General features: G+C 36.5%; 6 protein-coding genes across 6 annotated transcripts; 1 reads left to right on the top strand and 5 right to left on the bottom strand.

The window, feature by feature from the left end:
• Window positions 1–1108: 1108 nt before the first annotated feature.
• On the top strand, window positions 1109–2840 carry LOC108841730 (probable methyltransferase TCM_000336). The gene is made up of 4 exons (XM_018614486.2): window positions 1109–1344; window positions 1427–1840; window positions 1921–2193; window positions 2406–2840. The coding sequence occupies exons 1-4, from the start codon at window positions 1261–1263 to the stop codon at window positions 2745–2747; spliced, it is 1113 nt and encodes a 370-aa protein (XP_018469988.2). The 5' UTR covers window positions 1109–1260; the 3' UTR covers window positions 2748–2840.
• Window positions 2841–3140: 300 nt separating this feature from the next.
• LOC130502806 (uncharacterized) lies at window positions 3141–3813 on the bottom strand. The gene has a single exon (XM_056997540.1). The coding sequence runs from the start codon at window positions 3676–3678 to the stop codon at window positions 3307–3309; it is 372 nt and encodes a 123-aa protein (XP_056853520.1). The 5' UTR covers window positions 3679–3813; the 3' UTR covers window positions 3141–3306.
• A 1092-nt stretch (window positions 3814–4905) lies between these two features.
• On the bottom strand, window positions 4906–5552 carry LOC108840411 (uncharacterized). Its single transcript, XM_018613242.2, has one exon. It carries the CDS (start codon window positions 5445–5447, stop codon window positions 5070–5072), a length of 378 nt encoding a protein of 125 aa, XP_018468744.2. The 5' UTR covers window positions 5448–5552; the 3' UTR covers window positions 4906–5069.
• Window positions 5553–5672: 120 nt separating this feature from the next.
• On the bottom strand, window positions 5673–10438 carry LOC108833652 (auxilin-like protein 1). Its single transcript, XM_056997541.1, has 7 exons — window positions 9850–10438; window positions 6714–9709; window positions 6558–6628; window positions 6417–6482; window positions 6230–6319; window positions 5963–6139; window positions 5673–5870 (listed from the first exon to the last, which is right to left on the bottom strand). The coding sequence occupies exons 1-7, from the start codon at window positions 10293–10295 to the stop codon at window positions 5835–5837; spliced, it is 3882 nt and encodes a 1293-aa protein (XP_056853521.1). The 5' UTR covers window positions 10296–10438; the 3' UTR covers window positions 5673–5834.
• A 7001-nt stretch (window positions 10439–17439) lies between these two features.
• Window positions 17440–20530, bottom strand: LOC108833651 (pheophytinase, chloroplastic-like). The gene is made up of 9 exons (XM_018607065.2): window positions 20348–20530; window positions 19411–19792; window positions 19050–19337; window positions 18861–18977; window positions 18637–18775; window positions 18391–18561; window positions 18072–18315; window positions 17903–17994; window positions 17440–17812 (listed from the first exon to the last, which is right to left on the bottom strand). Exons 3-9 carry the CDS (start codon window positions 19138–19140, stop codon window positions 17530–17532), a joined length of 1137 nt encoding a protein of 378 aa, XP_018462567.1. The 5' UTR covers window positions 19141–19337; window positions 19411–19792; window positions 20348–20530; the 3' UTR covers window positions 17440–17529.
• Window positions 20531–20876: 346 nt separating this feature from the next.
• Window positions 20877–23820, bottom strand: LOC108841587 (U-box domain-containing protein 5). Its single transcript, XM_018614335.2, has 4 exons — window positions 23448–23820; window positions 23188–23373; window positions 22989–23096; window positions 20877–22915 (listed from the first exon to the last, which is right to left on the bottom strand). Exons 1-4 carry the CDS (start codon window positions 23496–23498, stop codon window positions 21044–21046), a joined length of 2217 nt encoding a protein of 738 aa, XP_018469837.2. The 5' UTR covers window positions 23499–23820; the 3' UTR covers window positions 20877–21043.
• Window positions 23821–24211: the final 391 nt, after the last annotated feature.

The following is a 24211-nucleotide window of genomic DNA, read 5'->3' as shown; positions in this document are numbered from 1 at the left end:
TTTAAAGTTGGATTGGAGAGAACATCCAACTTTGGTGTAGGGACTAAGTTCAAAATCTGTCAAATGCTATCTAATTAGTCAAAAACCTATCTTGACATCTAATAAGAAAGCAACCAGGATTAACTTTAACCCAAAACAAGAACGAGAGAGATACATAAAAGATCATGGAAGTAACCATATGAACTTTTATAAACAGCTTTCAATCAATCCCTCTAGTGACACGCGTGCGTGCCCCTCAAAATACAAAGCCATATCTCTCTGTCTGACAAAGCATACTACACCCATGACTCAGCCAAGGATTCCACCACCACTAAAGTCATAAAAGTAATTAAAGCCTTAAGGTAAGGAGGATAGAGAGAGTACTAAAGCCTAAAGGTAAGGAAGGGGGTAAAGGGAAATGATGGTCACACACCTATCATCATCTATATATCTTCTCCCTCCTTAATCATATCATGTCCCAAAGTTTCCCATACTTTTCTATAATGTTTTGTAACATTACATTGCACTATCTTCATGATCTGTTCAACCATATTTCATACTATAATGCAGCATCTGAGAGATCATGGGATGATGAGAATCCCGAATAAATTCTCTTGATAATCACGATATCTTGAATGCCATAAAGAAATGGTAACAGAGTCCACCACTAATATCAATAATGTCAAGCATGGATAGCAATAACAGAGTAAAGAAAGTACAAACATTAACATGAAGACATCATGATGTAGTTGGAAACTTTCCGTTTTATTTTTTTGCTTATATATATTCTTTTTTCTTAATTTTTCTATTTTGGTCGCTTTGGACTACACCTAACATTTCTCCTTCTGAACTAAATTCACCCAACCAAAGAAAAAATGTTTTGAAATCTTTTTCTGAATCATGAACAATGATGAAAGAATCTAAACTCATAATTTTAAGTTTTTTTTCGTAATTAAAGTTTTTTAAAATAAAGAATGGAAAACCCAAAACGCAAAAAAAATAGCTGACCGGGATTCAAATTGGTTATGATAAGAAAATAGCTGTCCCAGTTCATTTATTAATTCTACTCCTAGTTTATATCGACCAAATGTGCATTTTTATTATTTACGGGTTCTATCTATTGTTAAATCCACACAATTTCCTCTCGAAAAGAAAAGGAAAAAAGTATAGATAATGGAAGATTGAGGTGACAGGCCAAAGATTAAAGCACATCTAAACACCAAAAGAACAAACCCTAACCCAAAACATAAGTGAGATTTTTAACATTTTTTGGTCACTGAAATGGATAAGAGGGATCTAGAAAGAGAGTTTCACATGACAGGAGGAGATGGGAAAACTAGTTATGCAAGAAACTCTACCTTCCAGGTTCTTGATATTTCAAATATCCTCATTTAGCTCATAATCTTACTTCTAACTACCCTTTTCTGTTGTTTTTAAATCTTTTCAGAAGAAAGCATCTGATCAAGCAAAACACATAACACTAGAGACACTGCAAGAACTCTACAAGGAGACCAAACCCAAGAGCTTAGGAATAGCTGACTTGGGATGTTCTTCAGGACCAAACACTCTCTCCACCATTAGAGACATCATCAAAGCCGTAGAGTTTTCTCACAGCCAAGAGATCCCAAGCCAGCCCTTGCCGGAATTCAGCTTCTTCCTTAATGATCTCCCAGGAAATGACTTCAACGCCATATTCAAGTCCTTGCCTGACTTCCACATAGAGGTCAAGAGAGATGCCAAGAACGGTGGATGCCCTTCAATTTTCATTGCAGCATACCCTGGATCATTCTATGGAAGGCTCTTCCCTGAGAATAACATCCACTTTATCCATGCCTCTTACAGCTTACACTGGCTTTCTAAGGTGGACATATATAAAAAAAAAATGAGATTGAGGGATAGATACATATACTGAGTTGTTTCATTTTGTTTTTTTCTTTGCAGATTCCTCCAGCTTTGTATGATGATCAAGGCAAGTCCGTAAACAAAGGTTGTGTTAACATCTGCTCCTCGAGCCCTGAAGCTGTTTCCAAAGCTTACTACAGTCAGTTCAAGGAAGATTTCTCCATGTTCCTCCGGTTTAGATCAAAAGAGGTGGTTGCTTCAGGCAGAATGGTCCTGATAATGCTTGGAAGGGAAGGTCCGGATCACGTGGATAGAGGAAACTCTTTTTTCTGGGAACTTCTTGCTAGATCCATAGCTGATCTTGTTGCACAGGTACATGTATAAACATTTTTAGGTTAATTTTAATAAATATATATCTTTGATAATTTGGGGCCACACAAATTATGTATATAGCTTTTTATTATTTGAAGATAATGGGAACGGTTCATCTGGTTGTATCCAGAACCGGCCCTGCATGCATTTGTTGATTTCAAATAGATGGATCTTGATTTACAAAACATGTTGTTGTTTCCATTTAATTGTAGGGAGTAACTGAGGAAGAGAAGCTTGATTCTTACGAAATGCACTTCTATGCCCCGAGTGCTGCTGAGATAGAAAATGAAGTGAACAAAGAAGGGTCTTTTGAAATAGAGAAGTTAGAGATGTTAGAAGTTGACAAGGAGAAAGGCGACGAGGATGGTGTCAGTTATGGTAAGGCGGCCGCAAAGACGGTAAGAGCGGTTCAAGAGTCAATGCTTGCTCCACACTTTGGGGAAGACATTCTTGACAAGCTGTTTGATATATATGGTAGAATGGTCGACGAGGAGTTGGCTAAAGAAGACATAAGACCCATCACATTTGTTGTTGTCCTGAAAAGGAAACCTTGAAACATTGAAATAAAACTTCTATATGTGTATCAAATGTTGGATATATGATAATAAAACCAGAAAAATCAATTAAACAGAAGGAACATTATTGTTCATTGTCACTTGTTGTAGCATTTACAATGTTTAGGATCAATCAAACCGCAACTAATTTTCTGCTAATGAAAAATGGAGTAATGTTATATATGTATACAATAAACATATTTATGTTATAATTATAAATTAGTTAGAAAGCGTATACAAGAAAAGTCTCCCTTAAGCTCCACGTAACCAAACGGGGACTCACTATTCAGACTAGACATGCATCTACAGTCAAACCAAAACTATTTGTCTTTCACATTTTAACTCGTCTAAAATTCGTTTATCATATTCAAATCAAATTATGCTCAAACCATATAATCTTGTGTTCAACACTTGTATTCTTATAAACAAAATTAATGAATCGATATTATAATATACAATAATACAAATATTATTACAAAATTAAAGGACATGAACTCTCATTTGAATAAAAAAAAACTTGGAAAGCTTTTCCTGATTTTTCATTTTCCATAAACTCGATCTACTTGTAATAAATAATAGGTGCATTAGTTCTCGCATCCCACATACCACCTTCTTTCAGATACTCAAGATACCTAGAAAACTCAGGCTTCCTTGTCGTCGACGGCTTCTTCTTCTTGCCGTATAAGAAACTAAAGATAGGGTGGCTAAATTTGCTTGGTGGTTTGACTTTCTTGGATTTTTGGCGAGGAAGCTCCTCGAGAATGGTTGGAACACCACCAGCACCAAGCTTGATAGATGGAGCATAGTAAGGAACACTCGTCGATCTCTTTAGCTTTGCTCCGAGTAAACTGAAAGTTGAATCATCACTTACTCGCTCGTAGCCTCCACGACGGCTTCTTGTCCTTGTGCTAAAGCTTCTTAGCATTTCCATCTTTTGATTTCTTTATAACCGTAAAATAAACAAGTTATGATGTATAGAGAAAAAGTGAAGAAATGATTTTGTCGTTTCTTGTTGTTGGTATTGTAATGAGGAAGAGTTTCGTCAGTGTGTTGTTATATATGGAGAAATGAGATTTTATGGTTGTATCTTATTTAACTCGGATGTAGTAGACATGGTCACTGGTCAGAGTTTGGCTGCCAATGTGGAAAGTCCAAGAATTTTTATGTTTTTTTATTCTATATAATAATAGAAATTAAGTGATGAGAGGGATGGATTCGTCGAGCTTCTTTGACTTTTCAAATCTACTCTGTCGCAATTGTTGACCTCATCCTCAACAAGGAACTTCCACGAGACTCGGTTTATATTTTACATTAGCATCTAAATGGATCAAATAAACGAATAACATGTTTTCATTGTTCAAATCGGGTCAAATAAATGAATTAACGGTTGTTGACAAAAAAAATGAATTAACGGTTTTTTTTTAACATTGAATTAACGTTTTGTTGAAAAAATCAACTGCACATCTAATGATTCTAGAAAACATGTTTCTCAAAAATATATGATGTTATTCACCAGCAAAGAAAAAAAGAGACTTTTATTTGTCTTCTAGTCATTTCATAAAACACTTTTTAGTTTCTCTATATTTTGTTGAGAATTGAGATTTATATTTAAAGAAAATTACTTGGGTGTTTTAAAAAATAAAAATTACCTGGAGACAACACATTTATTAGACTTAATTAGACATGTTTACTCTGGATGTCACATTTTTTTGGTTTCATGGATAATGTGTATTTTTAAAATCCACAGCATATGCATAAAAATATATTTTAAGAACAGCACAAACAAGTTTAGTGTGGTACTTATTTCGATGAATACATTGAAAGGGCCATGCATCAAAAGATTGTAGCTGGCTAGCTGCTGCTTTAGAGAATTAGAGCATAAGAGCTGTTTTGAATAGGATTCGGGAGTATATCTCTGTCTCTCTTTTGATGTCATAAGCACCAGCTTGGTACATAAACTGGAATTGCCAAAAGCTAGGAAGAGATTCACTATTCAAACTTCCTCGTGAAACAACACCGCTTAGATTGGACATCCCTCTATAGTCAAACCAGTACTGTCTGACCTTGCCAAGGTCACCTTGGACTTATTATTTACATCTAATGTTTGCTTTGAAACTTTTGATCATGTCCGAATAGAAAATGCTCCAAAACATACAACTTTGTTGCCACCACTTGTATTCTTATAAATCAAATTAATGAATTGACGATTGTAATATACAAATATCATCACAAACTATTAAAAATATTAAAGAAAAAACATTTGAATGAAACAAAAACTTGAAAAGCTTTTCTTGATTGACATTTTCCATAACTTCATCATCTCTACTTGTAATAAATAACAGGAGCATTAGTTCTCGCATCCCACATACCACCTTCTTTCAGATACTCAAGATACCTAGAAAACTCAGGCTTCCTTGTCGTCGACGTCTTCTTCTTCTTCTTATTTCCGTATAAAAACGTAAAAATAGGGTGGCTAAATTTGCTTGGTGGTTTGACTTTCTTGGATTTCTGACGAGGAAGCTCCTCGAGAATGGTCGGAACACCACCAGCACCAAGCTTGATAGATGGAGCGTAGTAAGGAACACTCGATGATCTCCTTAGCTTTGCTCCCAGTAAACTGAAAGTTGAATCATCGCCCACTCGCTCGTAGCCTCCACGGCGGCTTCTTGTCCTCGTGCTAAAGCTTCTTAGCATTTGCATCTTTTAATTACTTTTTTAAATGTAGAGTAGAGAAGTATAAGATGATGATTATGTTGTTGTTTGCTTCTTGTTGTTTGTAATGAGAGAGCTTCATCAATGTTTATATATAAAGATGGGTTGGTCGAAGCTTCTTTGACTTTTCAAGTCCATTAATCTAAAACAATCCCTGACTTCATCATCAAGGAACTTCCACGAGACTTGGTTTGTGTATTACAATAGGTCAAATAAACGAATTAACACGTTTTCATTGCTCAAAGCTTCGGTCAAATTAAAATGAATAATTGTTTTGTTAAGAAGCACGACTTTTTACAAATTTTCATATAGAAAAAAAAAATCAAGCCTTCTGAGAATATAACACAGGGCCTCTCTCTCTCTCTCTCTCTCTCTCTACCTTTCTTCTGAGTTGAATCTGTTCCAAGCTTCCTGGAAAATTTAGAAAACATTAAAACACATATTTTCTAAATTTCAAGATATTATTGTGTTTAACAAAACATAAGGTATGATGATGTGTTTACCTTGAGAAGATCAAAGACCTTCTCGCAGATATATTTCTGGTGAATGTTTGCACCTCGTTGCTGCAACTTGTCTGGATGAACACAAAGCGTTGCTTTCCTGTAAGCTCGTTTCACAGCTGCTGATGTTATCACTTCTGTTAACGGTAATGGTTGCCAACCGCTTTCAGAACCCAGGATCTATTCCAATAACAAAGACGAACATACTTTAGATGAGATATATATAACTCTATTTGATCTACGAGTTTGTTCATTAGGAAAAGACCATACGTATTGTAATGTTGAGAGTAATGCTCTTATGTTTCCTTCTTTCCCACTTGACCATCTCTTTACTTCCGCGTCTAAGGTTTCAGCTATTCTCTGTAAAAGATAAAAAGAAACAACATTCGATTACTGAAAGCTTTTATTTGATGTTGAAGAAAAGAGTTTTTTTTTTTTTTGGTTTGGTGGTTCATACAACTCTCTCTGCTTGTTCTCTTTGAGCCACTAGATCACGCATGTTCTTCTCTGCTAACGCTTTAGCCTGTGAAAGAATACATTATCGTAAATCACACTATTATTACTTGAGTAAAGGGTAAATTAAAAGAGCGTTAATTACCACACGATCAGCTGTTCTTCGATGCCTTTCTAGTCTCGATGTATACCTTTGAGGTGATTCACCATCAGCACCTTTAACCATACAAAAGAAAAGAACCTTGAGGATGGATACAAAAACAAAAACTAGAGAGAGAGAGAGAGAGTTATTTGTTGTTACCAGGAGAGTTTTGATATCTTGAAGCACCAAATGAGGCTGAGTTCTGAAACTGCTTCTCTGAAACTGATCTTTCCATCCGCTCACCAAACAAACCTGAACTCTGAAACTGCTTATCAGAAACTGATCTTTCCATTCGATCTCTCGCCTCGAAAGCAGCCTTTTCAGCTGCGCGTTCACGAGCTTCCGCGGTTGCTCTCTCCACTGCTGCACGTTCTGCTCTGAGCCTAGCCTCCGTTGACGCCTTGATATCAGGGAAAGACCTCTCTCTGGCCTCAGCGCATGCTTTCTCCAATCTCTCACGTGCATCAGCCAAGGCTCTCTGATCAAAAGCCATTCGGTCCTTCTCCCTTTCTCTTTCCCTCTCCCTCTCTTCCTCTATCTTTCTTAGATGCTCCATTTTTGAGTCTAGCTCTCGCTTTAGTCTCTCTGCTTCTTTCTCACGTTGTTGCATGAATACTCGAGATGGCAGTGGTCTTTCTGATTTTGCATCTTCATTGTTTCTGATACCAGAGGAAGTTTTGTTAGCACACTTGCTTTCCTCTTGATCACCGCCAACACTTCCACTTTTGACTTTCTCGTCTTCTGATCTTTCTTTAACTGTTTTGCTCTTCTGGTTGAGCTTTCCTTCTTGGACATTGTCAGTTGCAGAAGCGGACTCCTCACAAGATTCATCATCCAGCTCGTTGGTTTCATCTTTTTGGCTTGCATCTTTAAGATTCTTTTCAAACACCTTCCAGTGACAGGCTTCTTCGGACACAGAAACTCTCTGGCTTGGTCCTTCTTCTTCTGCTTCTGCTTCTTCCACTGGTTCGTGGTTGTGTACTCTCTCATCCTCTTCTGCAGAGTCGCTTAGATTCTCTTTCGACAATTGCTCTCCATTAGCATCATTGGTGGTTTCACACGTTTTCTCCCTTTCACATGTGTCTCCCTCATCTCTCTCTTCTCTTGTACATTTATGTTGTTTCCTTTCCTTCTCCTGGCGCTCTTGATTTTCTCTTTCTTCTCTTTCCTTGGCCTCTTGCAGCCTCATCTCTTTATGTTCAAGTTCCTCTTTCAATCGTCTCTCAGTCTCCGCCCTCTCAAAAGCTTCTATCAGTCTTTTTTCTTTCTCTTCTAGCTCAATAGCTTCCTTCAGCTTCCTCTCATTCTCCTCTTCCAACTTCCTCTCATTCTCTGCCTGCTCAAGAGCCTCTTTGGCTCTCCTCTCATATGCTTCCCTCTCTTTAATCTGTTGCCTTTCCTTCTCTTCTTTCATCCTTCGCTCCACCTCTGCCTTCTCATGAGCCTCTTTTATTCTTCTCCGTTCGTTTTCTTCTTTTTCACGTGCTTCTTTCATTTTCCTTTCATTCTCTTCTGCCTTCTCACGGGCCTCTCTCATTCTACGGTTCTTTTCTTCTTTTTCAAAAGCTTCTTTTAGCCTCCTTTCATACTCTTCTTGTTCTTTCCTTCTCCTCTCTTCTTCTGCCTTTTCGCGAGCCTCTCTCTTTCTCCTCTCTTCTTCTTCCTTTTCAAAGGCTTCTTTTAGCCTTCTTTCATATTCTTCTTGTTCTTTCCTTTTCCTTTCTTCTTCTTCTGCCTTTTCCCGAGCCGCCTCTGCCGCTCTCCGTTTGTTCTCTTCTTTAAGCTTTTTGACCTTCTCTTCTTGCTCCAAAGCTGCTCTTAGTCTTTTCTCATTTTCTGCCTTCTCAAAAGCTTCTGTTTCTTTCCTGTCAGTTTCTTCCTTTACACGAGCCTCTTTATAGCTAGTTTCCTCCTCCATCCTCCTCAAAGCCTCCTCCAGTTTTGTCTCACTCTCGTCCATCTCGCCACGTGTTCCCACGGAAACCTCTAGCGTGCTTTCATTATCTGATAGACCAAGAGCCTCCCTGAGCTTTCTCGCATTTTGTTCCCAATCAAACACATTATCCTGATTCTTTCCAGCTGCTTTTCGGTCTGGTCTTCTATCTGATTGTTGATCTTTCTTTGCAAGTTTTTCTTCTGGCCTGAGCAGGTTTCTGTGTTTCACTATTCCCCCATGATCAGATAAGTTGTTGCCCATCTCAAATTGCAGCTCAACATCTCTCAACTTCTCATTCTTTGTCTCTTCAGGAGCTTTTTCCGCAGCAAGTCTGTCCTCACGTCTCTTATGCCCTGATCCTACCTTTCTCGTTCCAGGGTGTTTTGGCAACTCCATACCACCTTTTGCTCTGCTACGTTGCTGTTTCTCCTTATCGAAAAACCCGGCACTAAGAGGGAAAGGAGCATCTTCTCCACCACTGTTCTCATCAGCATTTCTAGGCTGCTCTGTTCTCACCAGTTCAACAAACTGTGTAGCCTCTTCCCATTCCTCATTTCCGTCAGAGTTCACAGACCCTTGAGAAGACAGTGGCTTACTTCCATGCTCATCCCTCGGAGGTTTCCTAGTAGCTGCATGGCTCGATTTCCTTTCAAACAGCTCTTTTGCACTTTTAAGTTTTGCCTCAGCTTTAACCATAGCGTCTCTCACAGCAGCTGAACTCGCATCAACCTCCACATCAAAGAACCGTGGAGAACCGCCTTCAGTAGACCCTTCGGATCCTGTAGTTCTAGAATTAGAACCCGACCTTTTAAAATCGCTTTTCAACACAGGAGGTGGTCTAGAAGGAGGTGGTATTCCAGTAGGATGAGTCTTCAACCCAATCTCAGAAACAGTCACAAAAGGTTCACTAGGATAATACTTTTGATGGCCACCATTCTTGTCTTCAAAGGCAACAGAAGAAGAGGGACCCGTCTCTTTCGCTCTCCCACTTGCACCAACCATTTCATCAACCGCAACAGTATAACAACCAACATTAGGAGCGGCTACACGTAACACACCACTTGAGATGTCTCTCTCGTTCATCTGACTAGCTTTGTGATAAGAGATGTTGAACTCCGTACATCCATCAATCGAATCATACGAATCTCTTCCGTTAGAAAAGGAAGGACTTTTCCCTGACACCGACGACTCTACTTCTTCTTCTTCTTCTTCAGGTGTCCTACCAAAAAAAAAACAGAACCCATCTCGTAAGAAAGGAGGAGACTTTTTTTTCTTTTTTTGCTAAAATTTGAGAAAGGAGTAAACTTTCGAACTCAGAGAAAGCTAAAGGCTAATGGGTCGGGTCTATAAATGATATACCAAGCATCGTCCGAGGAATCTCCGTCAGCCACCGTGGAACTCCGCCGCTGCTGAACAAAGAGCTCCTCGTACGAGGGAGCGAAATCGAGATCGTTGAAGCCTCCGAAGACTTCGCGGTAGTCGAAGCTCTCTCTCCGGACGTCAAAGCAGACGCCTTTACCGTCGACGAGGGGGAGATCGAGGACCGGAATCGAGGAGACGGCGGCGCGTGAGGAGCCGTTGAAACCGGAGAAGATCTCACAGTAGTCTTCGAGGCGAGGGGATAAGGACGGAGCTCCGAACCTGGGAGGGCCGCCGAAAACATCGTCGTACGTCGTGGCGGCGTTCGCCGTTTTGACGGAGGAGGTGAAACCGCCGTTAACGTTGTTGTTGTGAGGATGTTTCTTCGTGGAGGAGGACCTGATTGGGTTGTGACGAGAGTGGGGGAGATGATGATGATTGTCCATGAGAATCGGTGAGTAACAACAGAGTCTCTAGGGCTTCGCGAGAATGCTTTCTTCAACCTCTCGCAGGCGCGCGCTCTCTTGAGAGTCTGAAACACAAGTCAAGAAGGGGAGAGAGAGAGGTAGACAGACGAAAAAAGCGAAAATGTTAAAAACAAAAAGTGATGTGTCTCAAAAAGAAGCGACGAAATGACGAAAAAGGGTCTCTTCTTCTGCTTTAATTTGAAATCTATTTCGAATATTTCTTTCTTTTTAGTTAAAGTTTGTACTACATAAATCACATTTCTATATGCGAAAAAAAAATCACATTTCTATATTTGCTCGTTTAATTCTTTTTTATTTTTTTTTGGAAATTTTGGTAGCATGAAATATTGTTTGTTTAAGTTTTTTTTTGTCAATTTTCTGAAATGTTTTGATGATAATATCAAAAAATAAAACTTGAAAAGAAAATATAATTTTTTTTGTCTTTTATATAATTAGTGGTTAGAAGAAAATTATTAGAGCATCATTATTGATAGATATTTTAATACAGATTAATTTTTTTAATACAAATAAAACTATTTATATATTGGCACATATTAAAAGAGTTTTTCCATTTTTTTTTAACTTTTTCTGCATTTTTAACCTCTTTCCTCATTTCATTATCATATTTATGAAAATCTGGATGAAAAAAAATAGATGAGAAATCCGTTCTTATTGATGATGCTTTTAAATAATGTTAAAACAAAAATACTGAAAACAGTCGTGCTGCTGCAGTCGTAACGGCCGGCGCGGCGGCGACTCATTAAATAACGAATTAAGTATTTGTTCGACAGAACTAAAATAAGAATTATTTGAAAACTTTAATAATTAGTATTAATGATGAAACCGATAAAAGCGCGACAGGTGTAACCGGTAAGCAGGTGAAACGCGCGAACCGAAAGGCACAAGGGTAAAATTGGAAATACAGACTGCTCGTTGTTGTCACTTCTTCTTCTCCAGTGGGACCGACCGACCGTCGCAGCACACTATATTTTTCATCATTTTTGCATGTAACAATGTTTGCATATATCCTTCTTCTTAATAATAGAGCAAGGATTAGAAATTGAATTACAGATCGCAGAAATCTCATTGTTTTTATGTGTATGAGAACCTTGGATTATCCGGACTAGACTATTCATCTGTATTTATAAAGTGTCGTTTTTTGCAAGGCTATATAAAATAAAGACAAAAACATAAAGAATAATAAAAAGAGAATAATAAATGAACTAGTAAATTGGGTTCCCAAGAGGGAAACAAATGTGGTGAAAGTGGTAAGAAGAAGAAACGGTAGGGTTGCGCCTGCCAACGTCTGAATAACATGTGTAACGCACTTGTGCTATTAATTTAGTAACACTATTCTTTGTAATTTTTATGATGTATTAGCAAACCGTTTTCATTGCGTTAACGAGTAGGAGGACTAGGCTACAACTTTCATTTGCGCCGGTAATATATAGCGCTATGCATTTGGTAGTAGTTTTTAACCATTAGAAAAAAAACTCGCCTATGGTGTTCTTGAGTTGTGACATATTTTAATCTAGAAAACTAAAGCTATATTCATAGTCAAAACACTAGTGAATCACTGGTATTTCGTAAAACTGTTCTGACAAATGCAGTAGTAGTCTGAAAAATGACTGTTGGTGTGGTAGTTTTCTCAGGATTTTAGCATAAAATAGTGCCACTTGAAGTAGTTATTATAAACATAAAATAGATTAGGCGAGTAATGTCAAGAATAAGACAGCCTACCGTCCCTCCAGATCATATAGAGGCGCTTCTTACTTGTATTCTTCTCACGATCATATATATTCATATATAGTCTCTTGCAAATAGAAATTCATAATTTCATTACACCACATCTCTAATAATTAAGTGCGACGCAATTATATGGTACCTATACAATATTTTTATACACACATATATTCATTACACGAATTATGACCCTAATAAATTAGAATCCATACCTATTCAATCACTAGCGTAACGTTTTGGTGTTCACACTCGATAACGAGATTTTTTTCGTGGCATGCATGATTTCATTTGATCCATTATTAAATGAATTCTATCTTTGGTTGACAACTCATATGATTATTACTCGTCGTTGCCCTCTTCCAATCAATATCGATGTTTATTTATTGTCTTTAAATGTATCATTAGCTAACAAGGCTTTAATAATATTGATTTTGACGATAGTACCGTTCTTCTTTGATTTTGACGATAATCCACTATTTGGATAAAAGTTTTTTAAACACTTTACAGCTTTCAATAATTATAAACATTTTTCATAATCGACTTTGCTATATTTGTTGATTTGTAATAAAGCAAATTTATAGACTATAATTTTTTAATCAGATGGTCTAGTTAAAAAAGAAAGCTTTTATATAACGATTTATTTTCTTCATAATTTTTTTTTCTTCATAAATTTTGGTAGTTGGCTTTTTCCATGTTGAGTTATGCAGCATCAATTAATGTGGATGATGACTAGTGATCAGTTAATATATTTATTTTGTGAATTATGATACTAGTGAATATTAATTACATTAGAAACAATTACATCCTAAGACAGTTATCAAGTTTTTATTACACTCCAGAACAGTTTGTGCTACTAAGACACTTTTTCTTCACCAAACCACTTTCCAGTTATATACAAACTAAACAAGTTGTAACTAAATGATATATATTTTAATTAAATAATTATATCTGATTTTCAAAAAATTGAATCACGTTCTTTCTAGCAAGCAAAATAAAGTGGGTCCCATATTTCTCTTTCTTCTTCATCTTTTCCATTTTTTCTTCTTGAGTTCTTAATTTTTCTTTGTAGAATAGATGGTGTTTCTTCAGATTTTTTTTTAAATAAAACATGTATTTAATCAGTATATTTATTATTCAATCTATGTTTTAAGATATGTGAAGCTATATCTCTGATGGTTGTGTAATTGTAATGTATATGTGAAGCATCCTTTTCATCGCTTTTTCGTCGCCTCCTTTTCGTCATCGTTTTCGTCGTTACTTTTTTGTCGTTATCTTCGTCGTCATCGCCTCTGTCTCGCCGCTTTCATCTCTTCCATCTCGCTGCCTTTGTTGCAAAAGCTCGATGAGCAACGATGACAAATTTTGATTTTTTGCACATCTTGTCCCTAGACATTTGTATATTTTCATTTCTGACCCATACGTTTCTAAATTTGCAAATATACCTTTTCAAATTGATTTCACACTTTTTAATTGTATAGATCATACTTTTCATAATTAAAAAAATGAGTTTACGAACTTTCTAGAATGTTTTCAATTCCATGTGTACAAACCCAAATGTAATTTGACACATTTTACACATGGATAAACATGCAACATAGTACACACTTATTTGTGTACACCATTTATATTGTGCACCTCTACTATTATCACTTTCCATTATATGTACACAAATCAAAATTAATTCTCAATACAAAAAGTATCACTTACAAACAAAACTCTCATCCCTGCACACATGCGTTATATGTGCACACATGTACACATCTTCTATTTATTTTTGTAAACATGTATATTGTCCATGTGTACAATCCAATTTGATAAATTTGCAAGTTTCAGAATGTGTACAATCGTATGATGTCCATGTGTACACACAAATTTTACTATCATGTACAATGATTTACTTGTATAATATTGTCCACGCATATACTGATGCATAGATACCCACATGTAAAACCAAATTTTGTTTTTGAGAAACAATAACAAACGACATGTGTGTACACTATGCGATATTATTTTGTGTACACTTTGTATGTGGTGCTCTCTTTGATGTTCTGTCATGACTAACGAAATTCTCGGATTTCACATCTGTCATGGCTAACGGAACTCTCGGACTTCTCCATCACGACAGTCATGGCTAATGGAGCTCTCCAATTTCTCTTTCAAATTGGTGGTGCTCTCTTTGATGTTCCACTGTTACAAAATCTAATATGATCAAAATAAACTATTAAAAGATACTCAAAATTACTAGAATCATCATATATCATAACTTATGCAATGTACAAAAGAACCAGTGTACATGTGGACAGTGAAATACATGTGAATAATTGTACATGTGGATAATAAAACATTTGTGTATGTGGTATAGTGTACACGACCACGATTGTACACATGTACACACATTTTATATAGAGAAAACAAGAAATATAATATCAATGCATATGGAATCAAAATCTAAACTAAGTTTCACTCAAAAAGGTTTTCATTCACGTAAACCACACTTACTCATCCTTACACTTACAAAGACAAAATTCTCTATTTCACATGTACACATGTAGATTGACATTATGTACTCGTGAACATGAATAACATACATAAACAAAACACAAAACATAATTGTTTATTTTGACAATATTAGACTAAATGAAAGCAAGCAAAAGATAAATGACCATTATGTAATTATAAAGAATGGTTGAAATGAACAATCAAGAATTTTGGGAGTTAATTCGAGTAGAAATCTGCATAATTAAAAAAATTGGGGTAAAAAAGCAATTATGTGAATTATAAAGGACCAAACGACCAAAAACCTAAAAATAGCCATTAATGCTCTCGAGCTAATTCTGACGGAGCTGCGACGGCGATATCTGGGGCCATGTCGTCGGAAAATATTTTAAAGAGTTTGCCGTGACGCTAGTTCTGTGGTCGTGCGGAGGTTGACTAGACTCATGGCAGAACTTGATTGAAACGGAAGTACGCGGGAATTGACCCAGAAAATTATGGCAAATTTAAAGTTTTGATAGTAATAAATTTGAGTATTCTACTTTTCAGATCTTTGTATCTTTTTCTGAAAAGATTGAAAGATAATTAAAAGTTTAGAATTAATTTCTGGGTTAAAAGAAAGAACGATGGAAAAAGAAAAAAAATGAAAATAAAAATGATGGGTCCTACTAATTAAAAACTCCTAGAAAGTTCAACTTGTTTTGAACAAAAAATAAAAAAAAACAAACCAGACTCAAAAAGGGAACAAGACTAGTCACGTCCCACAAAGTTCAAGTTGAAAAAAACTGTTCTAATAGCAGAAACTGACTTATTTTGTAATTAAAAGTTGGAAACTGCCCTACCATGTAAAAAACTCATTACATTACTGCTGTTACGACAAAACGAATTCAAAAACATAAAACCAGTAGTTAATAACACCGAACAACTTTTTGACAAATGAAACAAGATTACTCAACGTTCCGATTTTATATAGTTTAATAAAATTGTCGGATCAGCGAGTTTGTAAGGTTTTCAAATTGTTTTTGGTAGTCTTCTCAAAAAAACAAAGATTAGTTTTCTTAATGTTTTTATTTTATTTTTTATTCAGTTCTTATTCAGCCTATACTTAATGTTTTGGCAGTCTTAACTGCTTTCTTATGATTCGTGTCTTGTAAAGCATGCATGAATCCTCTGCAATATAAAAAAATAGTTGCAAGATAAAACTACATGTTAGTTAAACCTTACTAAAAAACTGTAAGATAAATCTTATCTTAAATGTCTGTACAAGTTCAAAATTAAAACGTAAACGAAAACGTGCTTAACCATTATGGTCCGTCCGAACATAATGATGAAGGTGATAATAACTGATAACCATGCTTGCCCTACTTACAAGATTCACTTATTCATACCTGCACAATCTCATGATCGGTGTATTTGATTAAGTATAAACCTTCACAGTTAAAACTAACTCCGATTTTCTAGATCATAAACATATTTATGGTGTACTTAAAATTATTATATCACTATTAATCACTAGTATAAATAAATGGGTTCAATAGAGATAATCATATGGTTACATGATTACATCGATCTAGTTTGTCTAGCCAACTAAATATCTCGAATGTTTAACTGTTATCCAACTATTTTAACTATATTTTCATTTGATTAATATATATCATGCTTAAACTATAGATGAAATTGGATATTTTCTCAAGTATGCTTCGCTTCTGCGATAGAATAATATAATACGTTTATCTATCTTGACCAACAAGCTGAGGTTTAAATGTATCATTGAGAAAATAGTATTAAATTTTAACTTAAGATACACGCATATATTTGTCTCTGGTCGTGTTCGATATGATTATAAGTATATAAATGTGTATTATAACATTGTTTTGTTTAACAATATCTATATAAAGACCAATACTAGGTTTACATTAAGCCTCTTTTCATGTTTTCCGTCTCTAACTTGATTGGATTCCTTCACTTTTGTCCCACAGTACAGCCTACAATTTAGCAATCTGAATATTGATTAGGACCACTTTCCTCTTTTTTCGTAATCTTCTCTTTTGATTTTAGTCTGTATTAGTACATGGTAAAGTTATGATGAGGAGATTCTATTAATTATTTTCCTCTTTTATATGTTTAGATGTTGAAACTCATGCATACAGGACAAAAGAATTAAAGAAACTGTTAAATAAAGCAAGAGAACAAAAGAATTAAAAAAGTGTTAAAGACAGGTAGTATTATCGGCTGTAATATCGTCTATGTAATATTTCTCATGATTTGTAATAGTATAATTAACCAGACAAAAAAAAAAGCAAGAGAACAATTCTCTCATGTTGAAGTATCCGGTCAACACGATTTTGAATGTTATTTTATTCAGACAACCTAAATAAATAATAATTTTCACATTTTGCATCGTGCAGTTTTTACTATTTTTACAGGATTTAAAAATCATTCGCATGATCGTGTGTTAACAACTAATTCTACTTTTTGTAGATTAAAATGTTCAAATAATCAAAGAAATTCAAAAACTAAATTCCTCATTATTGAGTTTAATCAATGGAATGGCAGAAATTCAAAAACTAAAATGCTAGTATTTAAAGAAAAGAAGAGGGGTCCTTATGTTGGCCACTTTGGAATGGCAGCACTTAATATTCATCGACCATTTCTTAACTAATTATTACATTTTAAATAAGACAAGATATTTTTTAGCTTAGGTGTTGACAAAAAAGCAGCTTAGGTAATAATCATAGGACCCTCTAATAAATTTTGTATAAATCAAAATTATGAAAATGACATACTAAGAGAGATCCACACTTTTATTCAAATCACTCAGTGATTCTTATCTTCTTTCAATAGTATAAATAATTGTTGTAAAATCATAATTCTGATCATATTATCCTCAGCTTAATCTCAAATTATATAAATCCAAGAAGCAGAGGTAACAATGTATTTACAAACTATATACTTCCTTTGCAAAAAAAAAAAGTCTTTACACCTCTGAGACTTCAGGGGAAGATGGTTTGGTAACTACATTAGACAACCAATCCAACAAAGCTACGTTTACAGCTTCAGGGACTTCGTCATGAGGACAATGCCCTGCTTGTAAGTGCACCAGCGACGAGTTGGAGTAAAACGCTTTGATTTTCTCGGCTTTAGCAGGACCAACCCACGGGTCAAGATCTCCCCAAAGCAACAGAAGCGGACAAGTCATCTTACTTAGAACACTATCCAACGTATACCTACTCTGGTTCGTTAAGAACCTTGTCATCAATCTATAACACGTTTTTTAACAAAACAAAACAACAGTTAGGTCAGGCCCCTTTGTGTATCAAAACAGAGTAGGTGTTTTGTAGTACTACTACCTGTAGTATACTTCTCCAGCGTTTGGGTCTGTTGCAGGTTTTGAAATGGATTCAACGAGGTAGTCATCAACGTTAGCAGCGTTTATGTACACCTGCAATAAGAAAACCTGAGTACAAAAGTAACAAAATTCAAAGAAAATCTAACAAAAGTCACTCAGCAAGACATTACACTCTTTAAGACAGATTCGATACGAGAAGGCTGCTTGGCTTGCCAGAACAAGAACCCAAGAACCACGCGTTGGAAGATCTCTTTGAGTGGCTTAACTATAAACTTGGTTAACGCGGAGGGCTCCTCAGCTTCCTCTTGCTTTCTACTCTCGGATGCAAACTGTCCTGCAGAGTTTAGAAGCGCAACTCCAGTGACTTGCTCTGGTAATCCCACCGCAACTGACAAAGCTGTGAATCCCCCCAGGCTGTGCATAAAAAGTTCTTTTCAGTTATACGGATTTTGACCAAAAAAAAAAAAGAGCGATAGAGAGTAATTTTACCTGTTTCCAACGACAACAGAAGGCTCTTTGACAATCTCTTTGATGAAGTCAATAACTTGATCAGTCCAAACCATGGCATCATACTCTATGAGAGCTTTGTCACTCCATCCGAAACCGAGTAAGTCCAAGGCGTACACTTTGTACTTCTTTGCCAGTTCAGGAATGTTATACCTAATACATAATTACAGCGTCAACGTCCCCAAGTCAAGAGAGAGAGACACATAATCTAAATGATCTAGATGTTACCTCCAGTGAAAGACAGAAGCACCAAAGCCATGAATAAGAACAAGAGGCAAGCCTTCTCCTTGAACCACATAATGAATCTTGTGACCTCTCCATTCCCAAAAGTTATATCCTTCTGGCTTAAAAGCTAATCTCTCCCCACCTAAAAAAAGAATCATCATCCCAATTAAACCGAGAAGAAGCCAAAAGCCACAATCTTTAACTAATAAAGCTTCCAGATTTCAAACCTTGAATTGGCTGAGAAGCAGCTGATGGTGAAGGAGGAGGAGTACCCATGACTGAAACTCCAGAAGCAACGATCCCTCTCACTGTAAAACCCCTTCTGCTGATTTCACATTTGTTCCCTTCATTGCAAAGATCAAACTTTTAATGAGATTCAAGCTTAATCTAATGAAAGTTGTTGTTTTAAAGCTTACTTGGTTGACGAGCAGGAAAGGTGGGCCTTTTTGATAATGAGCTGAATAGTTCTGTTCTAACAGACGGTGTAACAGCACATGAAGCCGACATCGGTTGATTCTCACAGAGAACAACCTTAAAACTATTACCGAGCGGACAATGAGAAACATATGTTTCAGAATAATTCTTGTGAGCTTAAAAGATGCACCGAGTGGAGATGTGTATGTGTGGGTGAACTTGAGAGAGAGTTGTGGCGACGCCTGAGCCAGACAAGTCGAACCCTCTACAAGAGACAGAGTGTTCAATCTCTGCAACAACAAGTAGATCACTCAATAATATATACTCAAAACCATGACAAAATATATGTTCCACTAGTATTACATTATGATTAGATCTCGATGGAGATCTCCGTCATGTTGACAGTACGGTGATGAACAGAGGTGGATCCGGTGGAGGCTTCTCTGAATTGGAGCTCCGAGGGATTGAGTGTACCTGTGGTGATGGTACGGTGGTGTTTAGTGACGGTGACGGTCTGGTGGAGGCGGGAGCAGAGCGTGTCGAGCTGACGGAGATGGTTCTCCCATGTGGCTAGCTTCCTGGACGCGTGGACCGGTCACTGTTGCTAGGGTTCTCTTTGAGTGGGCCGATAGGCCGGAGTAGTAGTTTTTTGTGGTTGGTCCATTGGACTTTTGTGCTTTGTCCCTGTATTTGTAGTTCTTGGACCTTGGTCTTTGCTGGGCTTGGTCCGATTTATAATCTAAAACTTGACGGAAAAAAAAAAAAAGTATTACATTATGAAATTAAATTTTTCTAATTAATCATACAAAAAAATATCTAGATTAATATAAAAACACATGAAAAAACCTCTAAAAATCAATTAGAAAGTTAGATTTAACATATTGTGAAAAACAATCTCTCTAAAATGTTGCAAACTGATCTGATTTCTTCCCCTAATATGTGTTTACTGGGCTGGGCTTTTAAAATGTTGTATCTTTTTAACTTGGGTTAGTGAACTAATCATGTAACTGCCCATTGGGCTGTACAATTTGCTCTTCTTTATTTTAGTAGAAGGCCAATTCTCAAAAAACATGACATCTCTAAGTTTTAGATTATGCAACTAAACTTTTCTAATGAACCATAAAAATGTTTTAATATATTTTATTTAAAAACGATTTAGAAAAAGTTATTATCTATACTAAAATTTTTAGAAAAATATATGTAAATAGAGAAAGGAATAAATAAATAAATTACAAAAAGCTTGAAAATCACTAATAGGAGAAATTAAAAAAAAGAGAAAGGAAGAGAGAAGAGATGATACCATAAGAAAGAGGAGGTTTTGGTGATTGTGTCATTCGTCGTTCGTTGATGAGAATGATTATTACAGTCCACAAAATCTGCGAACCAAGAGACCTGGAACATAGAAGAGACCATGGAAGAGACTAAAACCATGCTGAGGGTGAGGGGGTGTTTTGTTGGGCCGAAGAAAGAGAGAAGGGATATACTGATTTAGTGATTTTGGTTGTCTTGTCGGTATTGTTTGAGAATGAATGAAAGTTATGGTGTTTGTGTGTGTTGTATTTATAGAGTAAAGATATAACGGTAAAGATATAACGGTAACTTTTACCAAAAAAAAAAAGATATAACGGTAACTTTTACCAAAAATAAAAGATATAGCCGTTATACTTTTTTGAGAATTGTAACGTTTGCTTTTACTGTCACAGTTAGTTGGCGTACAACTTTCAACTACACTTGCATTAATCGAAGCTTCACTTAGTGAAAAGTGCAACGGTTACTTTTACTGTCTATCTCCGTACTTGGTCTATTGGTTGAAAATTCATCTGAGTTTTTCTCTGAAGATTTTGGGACTACCCTTACAACTACACTTGCATTAAGGAGGCTCATTGGATTGGTATCAACATATACAAACTTAAATCAACAAAGACAAGAACCACAAAAAATATCTGTAACTTTCCGTAAACTAAGTTAGAATTAAAAAGAAACAGCCTAACTACATCTATCTTTTCTTCTTCTTTAGAATTGAGAAACTGAGTCCAAATAGACCAGATTTCTTTGGAGATGGTGTTGTTATTATAGGTTCTTGATGCATATATGGAGTAACAACCTGTGAACTAGTTGTAGCAGTTGCTCCTCCTCCTCCTCCTTCTTCTTCTTCTTCTCTGTTGAAATCTACTTCCTCAAGAGCTCTAAGCAATTCTGACGCACCCACCTTAGCTTCCTCTGTTCCATTGTTTGATATCAAGAAAAGAGATGGATAAATATCAACGCCTTCTCTCACAACAAGGTTGCAATACTCTATCTTCTCCACACATAGCTGTAACAGGATAGAGATTGCATTCTCTTGCTCCTCTGGAACATTTGAGTCCAGCAACTCAGCTACGGAAGCTAAACAACTCGGTGTCTCAGTTACACAAACACGGCCTTTCTCAGTGTTGCAGAAGTTCCTCAGAATGATGATTGAGTGTTTGCTGAAGACGCTTTGTTGTAAGAACGATGTGAGCTTCTGGACGAAACCGAGAGACACCATTTCTAGACAAATCTCGTTGCTTGAGGAGAGGTTCTTGAGTGTGATCATAGCTTGCTCTTGGAGATGTTCTGCTCCAGACTCGACCATCTTCAAAAGAGAAGAGAGGGAGCCTGATGAAGTTATCTTAGAGAGACTATGTGGCTGGTTAGAGAGAACCTCGAGTACGTTCAAAGCTTCTTCAGCTACTAATAACTCAAACCCTAGAAAAACAGATAACGTTTCAAACACGTCTTCTTCCAAAGCCTCTATAGCCCTTCTGTTTCCACTGAGGAAAGTGAACAACAAATCCAACCCACTCTTTATTGTGTCTCCATTGGTGCCAGCATTCTTCAAGAATGTTATAAGTGGCTCAAGAAACTTACTCGGTGACATAGACTGAAAAGCTCTAGAGTTGTGCTCAAAACGTTTTCTTGCATCTTGAATGGTCTTGACCTGAGCAACCCATGGAAGCTTGGTGAGTTCACATAAAGGCTCTATCTCCACCTCGCTTTGACTAGAGTCTGTGACTTCAGTTCCTGACTCAGAATCTATGGTCTGCATTGGCATGAAGTAACCACCCTTTGACATCTTAGAGTAGGAAGGTGAATCAGTTGAAAAGCTTGAGCTGAAGTCCCTACTCGAGAAGTCAAGATTGTACAGAGAGCTTCCAAAACTAGCTATGGAGAAGTCAAGATTGTGGGAAGACCTTGTGTGCTTTGTTGCTGGATCTTGAACATCAAGACCGTTCTTGGAGCACCACTTTGATATATGTTCCTTCATGGCTACGTTTGGCTTCATTGTGAAGTCATCTAGTGTCCTTCTTGATCTAGGACATGTCTCATTGCCTTCATCAAACCATTTCTGAATCTGCATCCTCTCAAAAGTGTGGCCTGAGGAGATGATGATAGGATCATACATGACGGTAAGAGAAAGTGGGCATTTAAAATTCTCAGGAAGTGTAGCGTTGTGTTCCTCAGAACACCCTGCTTCCGCAGCACTAACACACACAGAATGATTCACAGGCTGAATCTGTGTGAAAGAGATCTCTTTGTGATCTCTCCAGATGATCTTCTCATGCTTCTTCAAAAGACAGACAAGGTACTTCAGAATCTGTCTCTTGTTCACTTCACACTCGCCTAGTTTCGAGAAGAGTGACTTCAGGGATCTTCTCTCAAGCACAATGGCCTCAGGTGTTGAAAGCTGGAGCTTCAGTGCTGCATATTGGAAATCTCTGACCTCATCAGAAGAAACAGAGGAGGTTGTGCTCCGTTGCATGAGCTCTCTAATAGCTTTACCAGCATCTTCTTCAGATGATTCTAGAGCCAACACAGTTGACCTAAGATCTTGGACTACATGAGTTATCTGCAAAGCAAAACTCTTATTAGTGATTCTGCATTTATCATAGAAAAAAAGAAACATAGTTTGCTACACAAACCTTAGTAGCCAAAACAGTAGGTACCATGCTTCTGATGTCACTTAAGCTTTGCTCTAATAACTTTTTGGCTCTACAAGCTCTTAAGAGTATAGCATCTCCTGTTATTGCCTGAAATAATGTACATTTGCAAAAAAAAAAAATTATTTTGTTTATATTTTTTGCAAAGAGTTTAGCTTAAGATAATGTGAGAGGAACAAACCATGTAGAGTTTGCTGGATTCACTGCAGTACTGGAGAAGCAGCTTAGCTTTCTCCAAAGCTTTGTTGATCAAACATAGAGTATGTATCCCTGTGGAGGACCCTGGTCGAGCATCTTCTATATCAGGAAAGATTCTCATGACCCTATCAACTAAGTTCTTTAACTCTAAGCACATGGAAGAATGCATCTGAAACAGAGTAAGATCAAAAATATTATTACAGACAAAAAAAAGATAAAATAAAAGAGATTCTTGAAACCAACCTTGTAGGAATGAGGCAACTTCTCTATCCGTTGAGGGATATTAATTCCCATCTAAACAACACGTTTCTCAATTCTGCAAGTTTGATAAACATATAAAAGAGAAGAAATATTTTTGAATCTTTTGGATAAAAATGATATGATATGAGTTGGCCTCTTAGGGAAGAGAAGAGAGAAAAGAAACAGAAACTGCGAGTGTTAAAGTAACAGCTTTTGGTGAATGACGGCCGAGTTTAAATCGTTGAGCTTTCGAATTAAAATAGGACAAACAATAATTGGGCTGTGACTGATTCTAAGTGACCGCGTTTAGGTCCAAAGGGGATTGTTTAACATCGTGAGAGTGCCGTGTCAAGCGCAGACGAAATTGAAAGGACGAGGTCTTAGTGCTCGTAATAGTCAGGTCAACCCATGCAACACACATTTTATATTTTTTGTAGTGATTTACATAACTTTTTATCGCTTTTTTCTTTTCTATTTATTTTTGCCCTACAGAATAGGAAACTTCTGATAGAGATTGATCGCGATGTAACTAAGATTGTTTTTTTTTTGCTAGTGCTTTTGATATATTTATGGTGTTTAAGTAAATCTTGGTTATATTTACCTTACTATTTCATGGTGGATAGAGATTAAGTAAACTATAAATTCTATGATGTCAAATGCACCTTTGTTTGTAAAGTGTCAATATGCGCATAAAACAAACTCTTTTTCAACCGTACTTATTCAAATTACTTTTTATTGCAAATTAATAGATAAGTAGTGTTAATTGT

Source organism: Raphanus sativus, unplaced genomic scaffold (assembly GCF_000801105.2).
Source record: "Raphanus sativus cultivar WK10039 unplaced genomic scaffold, ASM80110v3 Scaffold0691, whole genome shotgun sequence".
Classification (NCBI taxonomy): domain Eukaryota; kingdom Viridiplantae; phylum Streptophyta; class Magnoliopsida; order Brassicales; family Brassicaceae; genus Raphanus; species Raphanus sativus.
The sequence above is the reverse complement of the archived record's forward strand: the minus strand, read 5'-3'. Positions and strand labels throughout refer to the sequence as shown.

Excerpts from the sequence above, each read along its gene's own strand:
- LOC108841730 (XM_018614486.2), top strand. The coding sequence starts at position 1,261 with ATGGATAAGAGGGATCTAGAAAGAGAGTTTCACATGACAGGAGGAGAT. Across the intron at positions 1,841-1,920 it reads GCTTACACTGGCTTTCTAAG|ATTCCTCCAGCTTTGTATGA; the intron begins GTGGACATATAT and ends TTTTCTTTGCAG. Across the intron at positions 2,194-2,405 it reads TAGCTGATCTTGTTGCACAG|GGAGTAACTGAGGAAGAGAA; the intron begins GTACATGTATAA and ends ATTTAATTGTAG.
- LOC130502806 (XM_056997540.1), bottom strand. The coding sequence starts at position 3,678 with ATGGAAATGCTAAGAAGCTTTAGCACAAGGACAAGAAGCCGTCGTGGA.
- LOC108840411 (XM_018613242.2), bottom strand. The coding sequence starts at position 5,447 with ATGCAAATGCTAAGAAGCTTTAGCACGAGGACAAGAAGCCGCCGTGGA.
- LOC108833652 (XM_056997541.1), bottom strand. The coding sequence starts at position 10,295 with ATGGACAATCATCATCATCTCCCCCACTCTCGTCACAACCCAATCAGG. Across the intron at positions 6,320-6,416 it reads GAGAACAAGCAGAGAGAGTT|AGAATAGCTGAAACCTTAGA; the intron begins GTATGAACCACC and ends TATCTTTTACAG. Across the intron at positions 6,140-6,229 it reads TACTCTCAACATTACAATAC|ATCCTGGGTTCTGAAAGCGG; the intron begins GTATGGTCTTTT and ends TTATTGGAATAG.
- LOC108833651 (XM_018607065.2), bottom strand. The coding sequence starts at position 19,140 with ATGTCGGCTTCATGTGCTGTTACACCGTCTGTTAGAACAGAACTATTC. Across the intron at positions 18,562-18,636 it reads GCTTCTGTCTTTCACTGGAG|GTATAACATTCCTGAACTGG; the intron begins GTAACATCTAGA and ends ATTATGTATTAG. Across the intron at positions 18,316-18,390 it reads TCTGTTGTCGTTGGAAACAG|CCTGGGGGGATTCACAGCTT; the intron begins GTAAAATTACTC and ends TTTTATGCACAG.
- LOC108841587 (XM_018614335.2), bottom strand. The coding sequence starts at position 23,498 with ATGGGAATTAATATCCCTCAACGGATAGAGAAGTTGCCTCATTCCTAC. Across the intron at positions 23,374-23,447 it reads AGTTGCCTCATTCCTACAAG|ATGCATTCTTCCATGTGCTT; the intron begins GTTGGTTTCAAG and ends ACTCTGTTTCAG. Across the intron at positions 23,097-23,187 it reads AATCCAGCAAACTCTACATG|GCAATAACAGGAGATGCTAT; the intron begins GTTTGTTCCTCT and ends ACATTATTTCAG.